The sequence below is a fragment of the Triturus cristatus genome, chromosome 3_1 (assembly GCF_964204655.1).
Source record: "Triturus cristatus chromosome 3_1, aTriCri1.1, whole genome shotgun sequence".
Classification (NCBI taxonomy): Eukaryota; Metazoa; Chordata; class Amphibia; order Caudata; family Salamandridae; genus Triturus; species Triturus cristatus.
In genome coordinates this window covers 873,390,321-873,408,468 of record NC_140583.1, presented here as the reverse complement: position 1 = coordinate 873,408,468, position 18,148 = coordinate 873,390,321, and the positions used below count along the sequence as shown (strand labels likewise).

The 18,148-nt window shown below is 44.2% G+C and overlaps 1 protein-coding gene across 1 annotated transcript in view; it reads left to right on the top strand.

Annotated features, from left to right (window-relative positions):
* Nucleotides 1-17,924, top strand: part of PHOSPHO2 (phosphatase, orphan 2) — a 96,278-nt gene extending 78,354 nt beyond the window's left edge. Inside the window, exon 2 of the mRNA XM_085645351.1 lies at nucleotides 11,644-17,924. Within this exon, the coding sequence (XP_085501477.1) occupies nucleotides 11,675-12,430 (756 nt within the window). The 5' untranslated portion in view covers nucleotides 11,644-11,674 and the 3' untranslated portion in view covers nucleotides 12,431-17,924. The remainder of the gene's footprint in view (nucleotides 1-11,643) is intronic.
* Nucleotides 17,925-18,148: the final 224 nt, after the last annotated feature.

Below are 18,148 nucleotides of genomic sequence, written 5' to 3'. Positions count from 1 at the left end.
CAAGAGATTGTCTGTCTCAAAAGCTCTGGCCAATTTACAGTGGCTTCCAGTGGAAAAGAGAGTTATTTTTAAGGCAATGTATTACTGCCACAAAATTTGGTGGAACAAGGGACCCAGCTACCTGAGAGTTCTCATTAGACCTTACTGCCCTTTTTGTACTTTCCGATCATGTGGAACCCTGCGGGCAATAGTCCCCAGAGTCTACAGGGCTAGAATGGGTGCTCGCTCGTTCAGCTACCTAGCAGCAAATACATGGAATTCTCTTCTGCTCTTCCTGAAGGCTTGCTGTACTGAACGAGCCTTCCGTAAAGATTTGAAAACATGGCTTTTCAGGCCCCTCTTAATCCATCCACTCTTGCCTAGTTCCACTCGCCTCCCATTTGTCTTGTTTCAGCGCGGGGACACACCGTTTGGTGTAACCATGCGCTCTATAAATGACTAGGATGAGGATGACCCTGTCCTCTAGAATATACTCCCTGGTAACATTGTATTATCAGCAATGGACATCATAAAACACAACATGTCCGCATCACAACCTGGGCAATCACAACGTATATCCATATTGCTATTGATTTGGAAGCTTCAGACACCTTGTTCTGGTCGCGTACCCTAGCGACGTATTAATGCTACAAGCCTGCTGTTTTGTCAGATGATAAGATGAAAACAATTACTCATGGCATGCAAAGATGCGACATACACTATATTACACATAGAAAAATTAGAGAGGCTGCTGTTCACTGTTGCTGAAACACTTTCCCAGATTGGATAATCCACAGGTACATTACTCTGCCGATTCTGACATTCTATTTCCAATGCTGCTTAAAACATCATGAAGTGGGCCGATATGAAGCATTAGGGGAAGGGTATGTACATGGGTATTGGGAATCACCTTTCAAATGTTGGTGTCTAAATAAGGAAACTGAAGTTTTTCTCAGTGGTTCAGGCTTCAAAAGTGCTGTAAGTGCTTCCTTAGTGTGCAAGAAGGTTTCGCTCCATGGGGCCTGTAATGCTTCCCTTGCAAACTTATCTTGCTACTTGAATGATTCCCTGGTGGCCATGATTCGTCCGACCTTCAGATTACTCTTGAATCAGTGTTATTTATCGATCAAGGTTGCTGCTGGATGAGACTGGGTATTGCCTATCTTGTCACGGTTTCCTCCGTGGTCACTAGGTGTACACAAATATTGTTTCCACCTCCCCATAGAGTTAGGTAGGCTCCACTGTGGCCTTCGATTTAAGCTTTCGAATGTGCATTTTGATGCCCTGAGCAAACTGAAAGCTTTACTGTTTCAGAAAGATATGGCCTTAACATCTGCTCAGACGTTTGATCTTCAAGTAGCCAGGTCTTCTTCTGATATACAGTCGCTACTCCGCACTAATTTCGGCCAGCATTTTGGAGAATTAGTGCAACACATTTTTAACATGTCTCATACTGTGGGGGTAGCACGCTTATTTAAACGTTTAGCCTCTGGCTTGTTTAGCACCTTCCAGACAGTTTCAAAGTCATTCCATCATTTTGTAGGTCTGCCGCTTGTCATGTTCCCAATTGTCGGGACAGTGATTAAAAATTTTCTCTTCCACAATGGATGGCCCATTTCAAGATTGAAGGGAACTGGCACTACAACATGAGCACCTGCGCCGAGAATGCATGGTATATGTTTCGGCGCACCCTGCTTCAGGAATTAAACTAGCAATGGTTCTTGTCATTTAAGCCTGTGTGTCTTCACCGCGTGCAGCCGGTATTCCCCTGTCGACTGTGCACTTTCGAGTGTGCCTGGACTTGTGCCTAGGGACGCAACTGGTTCATCCTCTGGACATACACATACTGGTGGACCCCCCCTAAAAGCCCCTTTGTATCGTTGTCCTGTGCATATTCCATTGCTTCTGAAAACATTCTATGAGCCTTCCTGGGATGCTTCTGCTCCTGGTGAATTGGATCTTGGCTCTGGTCCTGCGGAATTTCACTGGCTGTGGGCACTTCTTCAGTGGCTGCTGTGGGGGTTGAATGGGAACACATCTGTTCCATAAACCTACTCCAAGGTGGGCCTCTGGGATCATTGTCTGCTGGAAACAGAAATGTTTTGTCTACCACTCGGAACACAAACCATTGGCTCTTCCTTTTGGTAAAAGCATTTTGATTTGGCCTATATATTTTAACATCATAAATTTCTTTTAAAACTTGGCTTTTATTTGCTCTTACATTTTTAAATGATGGTTTTCTGTATGATTTTGGTTTTCAAACTGTATGATTTCCTATTCTAAATATATGTTTTAGACTTTTGGCACATTTTATATATGTAGCATTGCTATGGATAGCCTTCTTATAATGAGATACATTTTAGTCGACTTATGTCCGAGGAGTGGGTGTCAAGTAGCTAGGTTAGGCCCAGGAAGAAACACTGCCATTTTACATGTATGCGTTTCTAAAGTTCGCCTTCTTTTTCCACCCAATGACTTTTGAGACACATTTGCTTGTGTGAAAGTGCAGGGTTAGATTCTATGAGACCAAATTACTTACAATACCACTTCATAAGTACACTATCATGACCCCTTGAACACTCAGTACAAGGCCTGAACACGCATTGTGCAAATGTTGTTGTTTAATATTCATCAATAAGGTGATGACGCTATCACAGAGGCAATAAACAATGTCAGCTTGGCTAAAATCTCGACACCGAGGCATGGGTTCTGTTATAAATGCTCATGTTCTTCCGCACTCAAATTAGAGGAGCACTCTGCTGTCATTGCGAGGTCATCACTATCATCGGAGTCTCAGCCCAGCTGCTTCCGGTTTACCCTCTGCAAGGAGGGTTGTTCAACTTGTGACCTAGGCCGGGTCCTACACACCTTGCCTTCAGGTAATGGGGATTTAGATCATCCAGTAGGGGATTCTTGACTGAACACCTGCCCTAGGCAACTAGGTTAGGGAACGCTTAGTAGGAGTACACCATATACCGTATCCATATGACGGCATATGTACACTGTTTTTAGCATGATGGTGGAATCGTTCATTCTTTTCACTGTCCTTGTATTGCTAATCACTTTTGTCTGATCCTGTCTATTAATCATTGCTGTGCATATATTTTATACAAGAATCACAATGTGTATTCCTTGTATATCTCTCTGAGTGAGCACAAATGATTGAGCGAAAAGGTTCTAGATCTGTTACTATGATCTCTTGGGGACTTGAGTTGTCATGTTCTGAGGTTGTTCAAACTATTTGCTACCTATCTAGGATTAGGGGTGCTTGTGGTGGCACTGTGAGCTAGCATGTCTATAGGTCAACATATCCTGAGGGGGTGCATGGAATCAGTCAGGCGCCATCGTAACGTTTATGTTGTCCAGCAAACTAAAAGTTCCTACTGAGAGGTGGAAACTGTACGACACCGCTCGCCAAAACAAAAGAAAATCATTGGTGGTCTAGTGGATGCGATCCTGCTGCGCGATTGTGGCCCCACCCACGTCGCACAACAGGAATGCCATGCAAAGAGACACCATAGGGGTGAAAAAACATTCTTTCTCCTCCCCCTCCCCTGTGCTTCTTTGCCCTACCTGAACCCTACCTGATGGAGAAACATGCATGTTTCTCTGACACGCTGGAAGCAAGTGGCTTCCAGCGCATCCCGGCCTCTTTTGATGACATTGCACAATAGTGTCATCAGATTGCTGAGGCAGGGGTCGGGTGGCAGCGGAAGTGATTCTGCTGCCACCCCCAATGGAGGCATGTTGCTGGAAGGGCCCTTGGGCCCATGGCGGAGGATGGCTTGAAGCTGTCCTGATTGCCCAAGGGGTTAACCAAAGAGCTCTCTCGGTTTGCAAGGTCGAGCCCGTCCAGCTATATTAGGTATCTGGACAAAGACTCCATGATGAAGCATGCCACTGGGAATTCTCTTGGGCGAGTCCTTTTAAATACCCTACAGGATTCCCCCCAAAGGAAGGTGAAGAAGAGGGATAGACCGATTTAGATGAGGGGTTCCTTCACGTTGTTTGTTGGCATTCATTGACCAATCCCAAAATAAAATCGATGTCTCAAAGGGCAGAGTAACAAGACTTTGATGAATTCAAATGGCTAATACCTATTATCAAACTAAATTCAAAAGGATGTTCCCCTATTGTCTTAACATCTGCCCTGAGTGCTTTGTCGAACTGGCCAGACTGTGAACATTGATGGTGTAAAATGGTGTGCCCCAGTGGTCAAAAAATTTAACTCGAGTTGCATTTGCTGAAGCAGGATTAATACCCATACCCCTTTCCATGCATACTCGATCTCAACAACCCTAACCTGACCTGTACGCTTTGTTTGTTAGTTCCCAGTGCCCAAGAGTTTTTAATTAGATTTGAAGCCGAATACTTAAGGCCTGAAAGAGACCAGGCTAACCCAAACTTCTACATGCCATCTACTGAAGGCTCTCCAACAGTATCAAGTCATGTTTCTGGTTGAAAGGACTAGAGGTAAATTGGGTGAAGAATCAAGCATAGCTCCAGGAGAGAAGGGAACCACACCTAAGCGTGCCGAACCTGGGCTATTACCACTAATAAAGCATGCTGTCTGTGAACCTCCGCTAGATATCTGGATGTCATGGCAAAGGGCAGAAAAGCGTAAATAAGACCACTATAGCAATCCTGTATAAATGCATCTGTTGCAAATGTGAAAGGATCTGGTCTAAGCAGAAGAAATTAGGTAATTGGGTATTGAGCTGGGACACAAATAAAATACCAAGAGCAAATTTACAGCTTGAAGTCTAAATCCTCAAACAACTCCACTCAAAGGTTTGACTTGGTACTCCCTAGATAAGTGTTTCCTAAACTCTTTATAACCACGACCCAATTTTTAGAGCAACAAATGTTTGCGACCCACCTAACTTTAATAAACATGGTGGGGATCTTTCATTTATTTTACTTTACGACCGTTTTAAAATATGTATTATTTAATATAATTTCACACAAAAAAGGATCTATTTCTCATAATGAGCGTGTGTGAAGGGCGAGCTCTGTCCTGGCTCCTTCCCTTTTGAGTCTGTCTTGGCAGCTGCTATCCCCCGGGATGCTAGCTCCTTTTTTCCTCCATCTCTGCCTTTCATTTTGGCCCCGAAGAACAAGGGGGGTTCTGGCTCAATTGACAGCACGGCCAAACCAAAACTAATCTGAAGAACAAAACAAGCGCCAATGCTGTATGTATTTCACCTATAATTTACGTAGTGAACTGAATAAAACAGGGACACTAGCAACCACTTTGTCGTTGGATTTAATCCAAAAAATGTTTACCATTTTATAAACACTGCATTTTTTTGTTTTTTGTTAATGTTAATAAAGCAAGCTCATTACAACAAGAGACAAAAAAATCAGACAACAACAAAAAATGACATTTCAACTACATTTGATACAATTTGACACCTGTGCAAGAAAAGGAGAAATCTGCTCTACCTTACATACATCTCAATCATACAACACATTCAACCTCACTAGACAAAAAAACACATTATAATAACAATATATACAATCTATATACAGGCCATCAATATATAGCAATTGGCATAGTCATGAATCAATACACTATTTTCTTAAAGCAAAGATTGGCCAGAAGCGGAGAGAGGTCATTTTGGCCCAGCTGGACGAGTTGGCTCCATGTCCACTTATGTTTGATTGACCTAAAAATATTTTGAATTGTGAGTATACCTTTGCTGTCCCACTGTTTCTTTTTTCTTTAGATAGTTCCCTGAAGAAGGGACGCTGACCCGAAATGCATTGGGCATCAGTACCTTGACCGTGCATCATGTTTATGTTTATACTTCTGTATTAGTTTTCATCATTATTTTCTTGAAATGTAGGTACTGTTGCAATAACAATATTTATGAATATTTACCAAAAGTGTATACAAAAGCAGAGGTTTTAAACGCTTCTGAACTATGGTGTAGGTTACGTCTCAGAATTGACTCATGTCTGGTTAACACACTGAAATATTTCCCATATCACCTTCATCATAAATGTGCATCCTAATTGAACCCGCTAGGTCTGGTTCGCATTTTAAGTCCTGACTAAATTATTAAAAAAACAAGCATTTGCAATAGAATAGGTATCGCATTTGTCGGAGTTAGAGCTATTGGCGTTGTAAATTACAATGTCTTATCTATATGTTTTGGTTTGGAATGTAGTGGATGTATGAACAGAGACACCGCTGCAGAACTGCCTAGAGGACTTAGAATGAGGACTTCCCACTTTGAGTAGAGACTCAACCGGAGCACTGTATGGTGAACTTAGAATGAGGAATTACCACAGTGGCCATAGAAGCAGCTGCAGCACTGCCTAGAGGACTTACAATGAGGAATTACCCACGGGACCAGAAAAGCAGCTGCAGCACTGTCTAGAGGACTTAGAATGAGGATTTACCACTGGGACCAGTGAAGCAGCTGCAGCACTATCTAGAGAACTAAGAATTACCACTGGGACCAGAGAAGCAGCAGCAGCACTGCCTCGAGGACTAAGAATGCGTAATTACCACTGGGACCAGAGAAGCAGCTGCAGCACTACCTAGAGGAGTAAGAGTGAGGAATTTCCACTGGGATCAGAGAAGCAGCTAGCAGAAGTTTCTAGAGGACTATGAATGAACTACAACTGGGAACACAGACATAGACGCATCACATCAGAAAGGGATGTTCTAGAACAGTGTTGCCGGCGGGTGGGGGGTTGATTGATATGGCATTAGTGAAAGGGAGCTTGGGGCATTTTGGACGATCCCTTTAGGAGGTTGCAAGAAACCACCAGGGATGTAATTATCTTAGCCTACAAGAGTACACATTATGCCCGGGCACCCAGAGTCGGCCCTTGTTTATGTTGATACATTAAGGCACTTCAACCCCCATCTCTCCTCTCTCCCCTCTCCAAGGGCAGCATCTGTGGCTGCCCCTTCTTAAGACCCCACATACTCCCCCCCTCCCTTCCAAGCCACTATTGGCTCACCTCACTTGAACCCTGCAAAAGCACATTCTATCCGCCAACAAAATGGCATTATCTGTGGATAAACATGTGAGACTTACTTATCTTTTTGAGGACAGCTGCTTCAACCGGGCACCAAAGCTAAATAAAAATAAAACACATAGACGCAGCTGCAGCCCTGCAACAGTCAGCAGCAGTTTAAGTTTCCTACAACCAAGACGTTAAAGGGGGAGGGGGGCATTTAGCCAGTCAGCCGAGAAACGGGAATAGAAAGTGTTGTAAGGAGAGGGAGATTGTAAAGAAAAGAACCATGAAGAGAGAAGCAGGCGGCAGAACTTTCTGTACAATTCACGATCTGGTCGGCTGAGTCCCAGCTGGGGAGTCGAACCGACCTCCAAGTCAGCGCTGGCAAGATCCAGTCCGTGGTTTGTAGGTCTCTTCCCCGTCGACTGCGAAGGATTCCTGTGAAAAACATACAGCATTGTGGTGAACTGGAAATGGAGAGCTGAAACACCGGACTGGCTATGTTTGGCCACCCGGAGCCTTTCCGGAACGACTGTCTATGCTCCTCTTTCAGAAATCGAATAAATGACAAGTACTGAATGTGTGTAAATAACGCGATTGTTACTAAATGGGCAGATAAGGGTTCGTTTTATAAACATTATTTTTGATTTTACTTTCCGTCAACCGCCAGTTTATGTGCATTGCCTCTCGGGCTGTTTTGAAAGCGTTTCTGTTGCGGAGAGACCAGTAAATATGATATTTATAATCGTAAATATTTCTTCGTAGCGTTGTGATAGGGCATGTCCTCAGTGCTTAATTTGTAAATAAACAAGTGCCAGGGCCCTCGTCAGGAGGCCACTGCAGCTTTCACCATCCATTGCCCATGCCAATGTCCGTGCCACCTACAAATGTGACATTTTAGACTATTCCAAACCCCCAAAGCTATAAGGTAGTAGTAAGTTTCAAAGGATATTGAATTAATAAACATGTGTTTTGTGCTGAGCACTAAATTAGACAAGCAGTGCCAGAATGTGGCAGACTGCCATAAGTATCGGTGCTGAGCACTGGAAACCACTGGGTCAAATTAAGCACTGCATGTCCTGCAGGTAGGTGAAAACCATTTAGCGAAATATTGCTTGGAAGCTGCAGTTAAAGCCTACAGAGTAACAACACATGTAACAGGCATTGTCCTCATGGGAGGTTACAAAATGAGATAAGGCGGTACTAAGGAGGGACTACTAAGCCTATTGACCACTGAAAAGCCACAGTTTACAGTGGACAATGACACAAGCCAATGAAAAATATGGGCGGAGAGTGGGTGGAGCTTCAAGTCCATACCTGAATACAGCATGCCTCGCAGTACATGCGATGCCCAGACTCGACCTAAAAAGCTACAGCGATTACAAAGCAAAAACTGTTGGTTTCTGTATGTAATACATCCATGAGATAAGGAATTTAATGTTTGATTATTCAGAGTTCTTTTGTGAATAGTCCCTCGTGTTTTGCACAGAAAGCATTCCATAGGAGGTGTAATAAAAGAGTAAAAATCTAACCACATGAGGTGACCGAGAAATAATCCTGTGGGTGGAGCTGAAGTCCATAGTTTGTAGATGTATAATTGGTAACTGTAGTTCTTGCTAATAAATGCGCTGTCAAACCAAACGTAAAATGGGATTTTTAGAATGTTAGCACCTTTGTAGAAAGCATATTTAAAAAGTGCAAATGCACATTCCAGTCGATCTGCCACTGTTTTTAGGTCTCGGCTAGCAAAGGCTGCGCTTGCGCAGTCTCGCTCGCGAGATTTAATGTTTTTTAGTACAGGGCTTGAACCCGTCCCTCTTCTCCATTGGCTGGCTTCCTAAACGGAGGCCAGCCATTGGAGGAGAGGGGCGTCTGTCCGTTTAAGCCCCGTCTTTTTCGGATTCGGGGGCGTGTTTATTACTTTCTTTCTCTTCTCTGGAATGTAAACATTCCAGCCAATGGCAAGAGGAGAGAAAGAAAAACACGCCCCCGAATCTGAAAATGCCGCTGCGTTTCTCCGAGGCATTTCTGCTTGGCCTCTTCACGCAGCAGCCTGCCCCTACACAACCACATGACTTCTTAACACAGCAACAGCCTGACACTACACAAGCACACAGCCTCTTCGCGTGTCCTCGCACTGCCCAACACATCAGCATAGCCCTTCAAAGCAACCAAGCATAATACCCAGATTGTACCACACAACAGAACTGCCGCCTGGCCATCACACCGCATCGGATCCTACTAGCGACCACCACCCACCCTGTAGACAACGCGCTTCTTTTAGACTCTCTCCAATCTGACCCTCTAACTGCTCACAACAGCACAACCTCTCCCCAGCCTAGCCTGTGTCCCTTCAACAGCACGACCTCTTCGTTGACACATTACCACCGCCTGCCCCTGCATAACAGCAGTGCTGGTGTCTCCTTTCACACAGCACGGCCCGTGATCACAGTACCGAGCCCCGCCATGCCGCAGCAACCAAACACACCGTATTGTGTCCTGCATCAGTATCGAAGGACATTGGAAGCCTTTGGAGGGGCATATAGTGTGTCTTGTTTGCAGCTCATCTTTTCAAGTTCTTACAGTTTTAGACGTGTCCCTCAAATGCTTGCTAGCAATCCTTCCCCGCCAGCTGCCAATCTATACCACACCGCCCCTGCCCACCCTGCAGCTGGGTGCCTCGATGCCCTGGTCCGCCCAGATACACACATTGCAGCATGCCTTTCATTCACCACACGGGAGCCCAGCGCACCTTGCAGGAACAATCGTCCTGCGTGTACGCCATGCAGCAGTGAGTGTACGCCAACCATCTACAGGAGCAGCCTGCGTGCACCAAAACTGAACGCCCCACAACTACAGGAGCAGCATGCTCTACACCGCTGCAGCCTGTGTGCATCAGAGCCTGCGCGTTCACCATCTACAGGAGCAGCCTGCGTGCACCAAAGACTGAACGCCCCACAACTACAGGAGCAGCATGCTCCATACCGCTGCAGCCTGTGTGCATTAGAGACTGCGCGTCCACCACCTACAGGAGCAGCCTGCTCCACACAGCTACAACCTGTGTGCTTCAGAGACTGCGCGTCCACCATCTACAGGAGCAGCCTGCGTGCACGCCGTGCCCAGAGACCTCCATCTACAGGAGCAGCCTGCTCCACACCGCGTCCCCGCAAGCACACCGCAACCGTTCGTTGCAGCTACCGCAGGCTAGCTGCACTTTCTGCAGCCGAGCCTCTGCGCCCCGCACACACGCCTGCTTTCACCACAGCAAAGGCGGGGGTGTGTGCCAAGAGCAGTCCAGCCCATAAACAGGCGACAGACGGCCCTTCTCCCCTCCACATCTGCATTGGATGCTCCATCATGATGCCCGCCTCCCCCGCACCCCGCCTGGCCACACACAAACGCAGACATCCTTCCTGCCCGCACACGCACCCAGCAGCCCGTCCCTCCCTCGGCTGGGCTGCGTGCCATGCACTGCAGGATGGGCGGAGCCGAGTTCCAATGCCATGCAGGGTAGTCCTGTGTCTTGCTTCTAGTGATGCCCCCCCACCGCCTGCGTGCCATGCACTGCAGGATGGGCGGAGCCGCGTTGCAATGCTGTGCAGGGTAGTCCTGTGCCTTGCTTATAGTGATGCCGCCCCCCCACCGCCTGCGTGCCATGCACTGCAGGATGGGCGGAGCCGCGTTCCAATGCCATGCAGGGTAGTCCTGCGCCTTGCTTCTAGTGATGCCCCCCCACCGCCTGCGTGCCATGCTCTGCAGGGTAGGCGGAGCCGCGTTCCAATGCCATGCAGGGTAGTGCTGTGCCTCCCCTCCCCCCGCCCCCCCCCCCCCCCCTGCCTGCATGCCTGCAGTACTAAGGATACTGGAAAATCCGGAACTACTGTAGGCCAACGTTGTGGGGCGCGTACACGGGGTCATTCCTAAATGAAAGGTCATTCGTGGTGAGTGCGTACCCATCCCTCAAAGGCATTTTAATACCCGATGGCAGAACTTGAGACGCCCCAGTCTGGAACGAGTTAACAACTGGTATGTTCTACACATGTCTGAGGGTTTCCGCTCCCAGCCCTTAGCTCAAGAACCTCTGTGCATTCAGAGGCATCCGTTTGTTTTGGAGCACAGGGGCCTTTTGCAATGTAAATAAATGCCGAAGTAGTGGGGGGGTGGGGAGTCGCTCTGTGTGTGTGGGTGGCTTTGTGTGGGTGGCTCTGTGTGTGGGTGCAAATGCAATAGGTCTCGCATTTGAGAGTGATTAAGCTATTGACATTGTAAATAACAATGCCATTTCTTTAAATGTTTTAAAAACCAAAACATAAACAAAAATAATGTCATGAGCAATGCCAATAGCTCTAACTTTAACAATGCCGAGACCATTGCATTGTAAATGCTTGTTCACTGAGCAGTGGAGGGAGGGGTCTTATTAGAAAGCCAGCTCTATTGCCTCTTGTTTGTTTTGCACCCTTCCCCTTTAGGTTGCAACCCTGCCATGCTTTATACTCCTCAAATGTATCTGTGCGTTTGTTGTGAGCAGGTATTGTGTTTTAGTAATATGATCAGAAAAGCTTACTTCGACATTTATGTGACCATATACTGAACTGCAACCTAGTTCACAAATGTTGTAAGTAATTGTGTGTCTTCTTTTTGTCTATATCTTAATAGTGATTTTCATCTTTTTTGGTTTTGTTTTAGGTATTAGCAGTACCAGTCCTATATCGCAACTATGAAGTTTCTCGTGGTCTTTGATTTTGACCATACACTTGTAGACGAAAACAGTGACACTTGGATTGTAAAGTGTGCTCCTGATGAAAAGCTTCCCAGTGGATTAGAAGATTCTTATGAAAAAGGAAAATGGACTGAATACATGGGCCGAGTCTTTAAATACTTGGGAGACCAAGGAACCCGAGAAGATGCAATGAAAAAAATCATGACAACCTTACCCTTAACCACTGGAATGGCAGAATTGTTGTCATTTCTTGAACAGAAAAAAGATGTATTTGATTGTATTATAATTTCAGACTCCAATGAGCTGTTCATAGACTGGATTTTAGAAGGATCACATTTTCACCGGGTGTTTGACAAGGTGTTCACAAACCCTGCTGCATTTGATGACATTGGTTACATGACTGTGCAGAATTGTCATGCTCATCATTGCCCACAATGCCCCCAGAACCTCTGCAAACGAAAAGTTTTACAGGAATTTCTAGATCAGCAGGTAAACCGTAACGTGCGGTATACGAAAGTCATCTATGTTGGTGATGGAGCTAATGATCTTTGCCCGGTGACCATTTTAAAGCAAGGTGATGTGGCTATGCCAAGGCATGGTTACACCCTACACAAAAAGATTGCCCGCATGTACCAGGACGGGGCTCCCCTTGATTCATCTGTTAAGGTTTGGTCAACAGGTATTGACATCCTTTCGCAGCTACAGTTACTTTTGAAGGAATCAATACATGCTACACCTGATGCATTGAAATAAATTTGGGGGGTTTGATGGTAAAAACAGCCCGCACATCTGGGCTCAGGATCAAGAGGACAGATGTCGAACAAGAAGCTAAACTACTTAATCCTAGTTTGTGGTGTTACTTGTTTGGGTAGATAAGGGTCGCCTATGCTGTTAAATGTACTAATTAGTCACATGAGTATCGTGAACTAAGTTCAGGGAGTTTGAATTCCGAGGTGCTATTTCAGGCTTCTCGTTTTCATTGCTCTGGGTTCTGGCATGTTTTCTTGCTCCTCCTTGCCCAATTATTTCATCTCAAAGGAAAACTGTACCGTGTGCACAAAGGTTTAATTTGAGGAGAGAATGGGACACAACAAACACTGTTCTAAAAACATTCCCCCTCAAGAAGGTTTGCATCATTTGTAACGTACGATGATGAAAGTTGGAGTAATGCAAACTGGCTAGAAATAATATTGTTTTAATTTATCAAACGATAACGTATTTCTTAAAGTGCAACCTTCTCTGAAATGTGTGGTTTGCAGGAAATGTTGTTTGTTCAGCATAGTCACAATTTGTTTAACAATGCAATGCCTTCTCTTGCAACTTTAGGGAGTGCATCGTATCCATGGTTCTCGAAACAAAATAACCTTCCAGGTTTTAAACGTGTTCACTTTGTACTTTTCGTTCTTGCCCATTTCAGAACAACCTTCAATACAACAGAAGGAGGAGGGATTTTAGGAAACAAATGTGAACAAGACAGGTGGCTGTCCTGTAACGAAGATAACGTTTTCAAAACTTTCCAAACATCGTGTATTGTGACACAGTAAATTCAAGATTATCACTCAATTTAGAATATATGTCGTTACTACGCATTCCATTGCAACGCATGCCTTTACCACGCATGCGTTACAACGGAATGATTTTTCTACGCATATCCTTTACCTCGATTATTCCTTTACCACACATTTTTTTGGGGGGGGGGGGGGGGAGGGACCCCCCCCCCCCCCAGCCCCCTTTTTTCTTTTTTTTTTTGCCTTTTTCTCAAGTCTTCTCCGACACTAAAAAAGGACTGAATCGGATAAGGAAGACGACGTTCCGTGAAGACTTTGCTTGCGTGGTAAAGACGGTCATGGAAGCAATACGCGTTGTAAAGACGTTTACGAGGTAAGTGTACCGTTGTAAACGTAAAGCGTAGAAAAGCCTTCGTGGTAAAGGCTGTTTCCCCTCAATTTATAGCAGGACCCAGAATAAATCATTAATGCTCAAACTGTTAAAGGCGGGTGTTATGCAAACTGTTGCTAACAAACAGAGGCCTAAAAATAATTTCTGTAATAAAGATAGTTTTATATCAACTTCTTTTTGGATTAGCAGATCTAGACGGAATCAAGATTTTCCTACCTAAAAGAATGAATTCCTGGCAAGCAAATGATTTAAAGTGATTTTTAGGTGTATCTCAATAGACAAATCCACTATGACTACGCGTATCCTCCAAATCTTGCGTAGCAAGAAACCCTTAATTCCAGTTCACCAAACCATAGTTTACTTTTATCTGATAGCACGATTAAGTGTCCCCTAAATCAACCCAACCTCTTTAATGCTTTGTAAATGGTTCAGATTTGTTTACAATTTTTTTGCCAACCCTGAAATTAATATTTATTGCGAGTATCCTGTTACACCAAACCACTGTTTTTATTGATATTTCTGATGCAGTCTTCTGTATGGTTTATTTATGTAGCGCTCTACTCTTGATTGGCATTGTCTCAGTATGAATTTTATATAAGCACTTTACTTGTGTCCTATAAATTACTAAGCTAAAGAAGTGACCAATTCCTCACCTTTCTGGAGTTAATGGGTGCAGGACAATGAGTCCTACTACTGACAAGGAATGATCTAATGTATTTGTCTTGATGCTCACTGCGATTGTCTAAATACCCCTTTGAGGAGGCTTCAGATCATTTAGAAATACTGAAATAAATGGGGATTTTAACACCATTTAAATCCTATAATGAAGAATTCATTACAGTGGAAGTTGCAATGATGAAGGGTTCAGGATGTATATCGAGCCTGCAGTCTATATGTTTCAGTACTGATATGGGATCCCGTACTCAAGATGCAGCGTGTGTGTTGTATAAACGGATAACTATGCAAGGCTGCTCATGTCTCATGCTCTTCCACAACACCACATACGTAGGCACTCTGAAACACCAGGCGCTGTCTTTGAAGCATGTCTTCGACAAAAGAGCACCTCAGCCCAGTCTTCCACATAAGACATTCTACATCCACCACCCCCTAAACCTACACTCTTCGAAAAGACTGCCACATATCAAAGAAAATGAGAAGACTTTACAGCCTCTTTATGAAGCTCTAACACGTGCTCCAATACAATACTGTCATTAAAAGAGGTAGATATATGCTGTTGGGTGGGGCAGTGTTAGGGGAGGGAGCGTTCTTCATATTTAACCTATTTACTCCCCCCTACAGTTCAGTTCCTCATTCGGCCATCAAGAAGCGACCTCCGACTCGGATTTGGTAAATAGGAGTTGAGAGGGGATCCGGGGGGAGCGAGAGTAGAAAGGCATCAGTAATGAAATGGTTCTGTGCATATTTTAATGTATTTTAGGTACTTAAAATGACGAGTCTTCACTATACCATATACAAACACTCCACCTTCACCCCCTTCAACAAGGTGTGCAGCCCCCACACATGATAATCTCTTACTCACCGACTCAGTCACCCATGAGGGTAGCCCTCTGGCTCAAGTGCAAAACTCTTGGTCCTTTCGGCCAAGAACATACTGATATAAAGACCGGTCTCTCAGCAAGCTCATATATCCCCTGTATATTTTAGGTCATATGCTGAAGCTCTCTTTTGAGAGGAAGTGCAGCTGCAGCACATGTATAGGAATAATACTTTCATTAGAACCCAACTACGACAAAAAATGAGCCCACTCCCTCAATAGACCACAGTCGCCACTTGAATCACTTGTGAATTGCTAAAATCACTTGAACTGCTAGTCTCAAACCAAAGCTCAAACTCATCTGAATATGGCCTTAGTCCTATTTAGATCACTTACAGTTCAGGCATCACAGCGAGGATATCAAGGCCTACCAGGGAGACGGGATCGTTTTTTGGAGTATACCTGCTGATTTGCAGTGCACACTCTGTTCACTGGAATGTCTGACTACTTCTTTTTTAAATCAGTGCATACTAATAGTATCTCTGAAACAGCTAAACAAATAGGCCTTCTTTATGCACTTGGATTGGGGTTGGTTTTCTGAATCCAAAAACAAATCCAATTCCTTAGTTTGACACTGAGGATGGAGTGTCATACACCCCTTCATACCACAAGTCTGCCATTTTTAAGGGCAGATAGAAACTGGTGTTAGACATACTGAGTTTTGTGGCGCTTTTTTTACTCCCCTATGAAGGATGCACTTACCTCAGAAGGGTGAAAGACTGCTTTGTCTTTGCTACGATTTGTATTCATGACCAGCAGATCACTGGAGTTCAGTTGTGAGTGATTATAGTTTGTCATTTAGCCAGCTTGACAGCATTAAATAGGCCTGTGGGAGAAGAAGCTCTTTTGCAGGATTTTTCAGACTCTTCCATACAGCTTGAAATACAAATTAGTGAGTTTTGGAGATCTGTTGCCATCCTATATATCTGGGCTTCAACCCCAATCCTAAGACTCAAACTCGCTGGGCTCCCTTTAAAACAAGCATTGGCATAGCCAATAGGTCTCGCCTTTAGGGCCTTATTAGTGTTTAACCATGCAACAGTTAATGTTGTTGCACCAAGGATATTGTGCTGCATAACTAAATACTTCTAAGGTCCCAAAAGCGAGACCTATTGGCCATGCCAATGCTTGTGACACGTATGCATTGTTCCCCAGGGTTATTTAATACCCACACTCTTTTTTGTGATTTAGTTGTCTAATAAATAGGAAATGTGCAGGATTTTCATCCTCTTTCTCTCTCAGCGAGATGGCTTAACTTCACTGTTTAGCGACATATTTTAAATTTGAAAACAAATTGGGCAAGATCCTCTATTTAGCTAGGCTTTTAAATAGTCACTACAATCAGAGGCAGGCTTTAAAACATTGAGAGTTTTGTTGCTTTTAGTGTCACCATTCCAAGCGTTTCTTACATTCTCAATATTATGAATTCCAATCACAAACACATAAAATATCACAAATGAACCGAAACAGTGATATTGCGGAAAAATATACTCCCTAAAACTCTTGTCATTTCTTTATCGTCATGACTGCGCAAATCAGGGAGGGTGATGGAAGAAAAGTAGAAACAATCATTTTCAAAGCCAATAGATCTTGCCTTTCGGACCTATTGGCTTTGCCACTGACTTTGGAGATGCTGTTCAGCAGAGACATGATATTGAACAATATGGCCATAAGGTTAAAAAAAGGAAAAACAGAAAAGAGCATAACTTCGTCATTTTCTATGGGCGCGCATGCTTGATAACGTATGCATGCAATTAATGATTATGCATGCAGCCTACAAAATGAAGCACGCACCGTTTTTTAAAAATTATTTACTGATTTGAGATTGATCAGTAAATAAAAAAAATGAAAAAGTAGTTGCGTGAGAGTGGCTTTCTTAAAGTGGAGGGAATGGCAGCAATTTGCTGCCTAGTCACCACCCCCAAAAATGTAAAACTAAAAAATAATTTTAAAAAAGATGGTGGCTGTGGAGCCCATATTAGGAGTAGGTGGGTCGGTGTGGGCGGGGGTACTCAGGCAACGGGGAGTGGGTTGGCGGCAGGGAAAACCAGCACACAAGGGAAAGCAACATGGGGGGGGTTGCACACAAGCGAGAAAGCGACACATAGAGTGAGGGAGGCATGGAGATTGATGGGGGAGAAGTGTAGTGAAGATTGCTAAGTTAGCATAACCGCGTTAGATGTTAGAAAGCCATCTTGCCGCTTTTGCTGCTTTTGCACACGACACTGTAGTTACAGGTTATTAATTGAGAAATGCTTGCTCGACTTTGCTTCACATGAGAACTGTCTGTTGTTCACATCCCAAACAGTGAGCAGCGACCTTGGTCTGCACATCGTGTAAAGAAACAGTCTGGGTCGCTAGACGGTGCATGTTGTTGGGTTCAGGTTGATCGGCCCACTATTTAGCCATAACACGCACGCAGCTGCAAATACCTGAAAGTCGGGTGCTTTTAATATTGCGGTGTTGCATGTTTTTCATTACATTCGGAAGAAGAGCTTTCCCAGGAGCAGAGCCTAGCTGATCCTGTGATGTGATCTCACTGACCTGATCTTTACGGTATGGGGTTCCCCATTCAAGCCAGGAGACCTTTTACTAGTCTAATAATAATAATATTAGTTTGCTAGCGAAAGGAAGGTGGCTGAGATCCACTGTCATTTTAGTATGATTACTCCTTTCATTTTCTATGGTATTGTAACTATGCTGATGGTTTTGATTTTAATCATTTGTCTGCTTATGTTAGCCAAAGTACTGCATCTTAGGACACAAGGTTTATAAAATAAACTCTTTAAACTTTACCGTGTCTCTGTTTATTCTGTTGTGGACTGATATGAGAATAATTACGAACAGGTATTTCTGATTCCCACCATTCCTGAGAAATACACTAAGTCGCTTGTTCTGGGTTGTCTATACATTGGGACCGCCGAGATAAACCTCGGATAACGAATGGGACACTGATGCTGGTCGGATAAGGGGTTCTGGGTTCTGAGGTGAGTTTTTGGTACACCACAATTCACTGA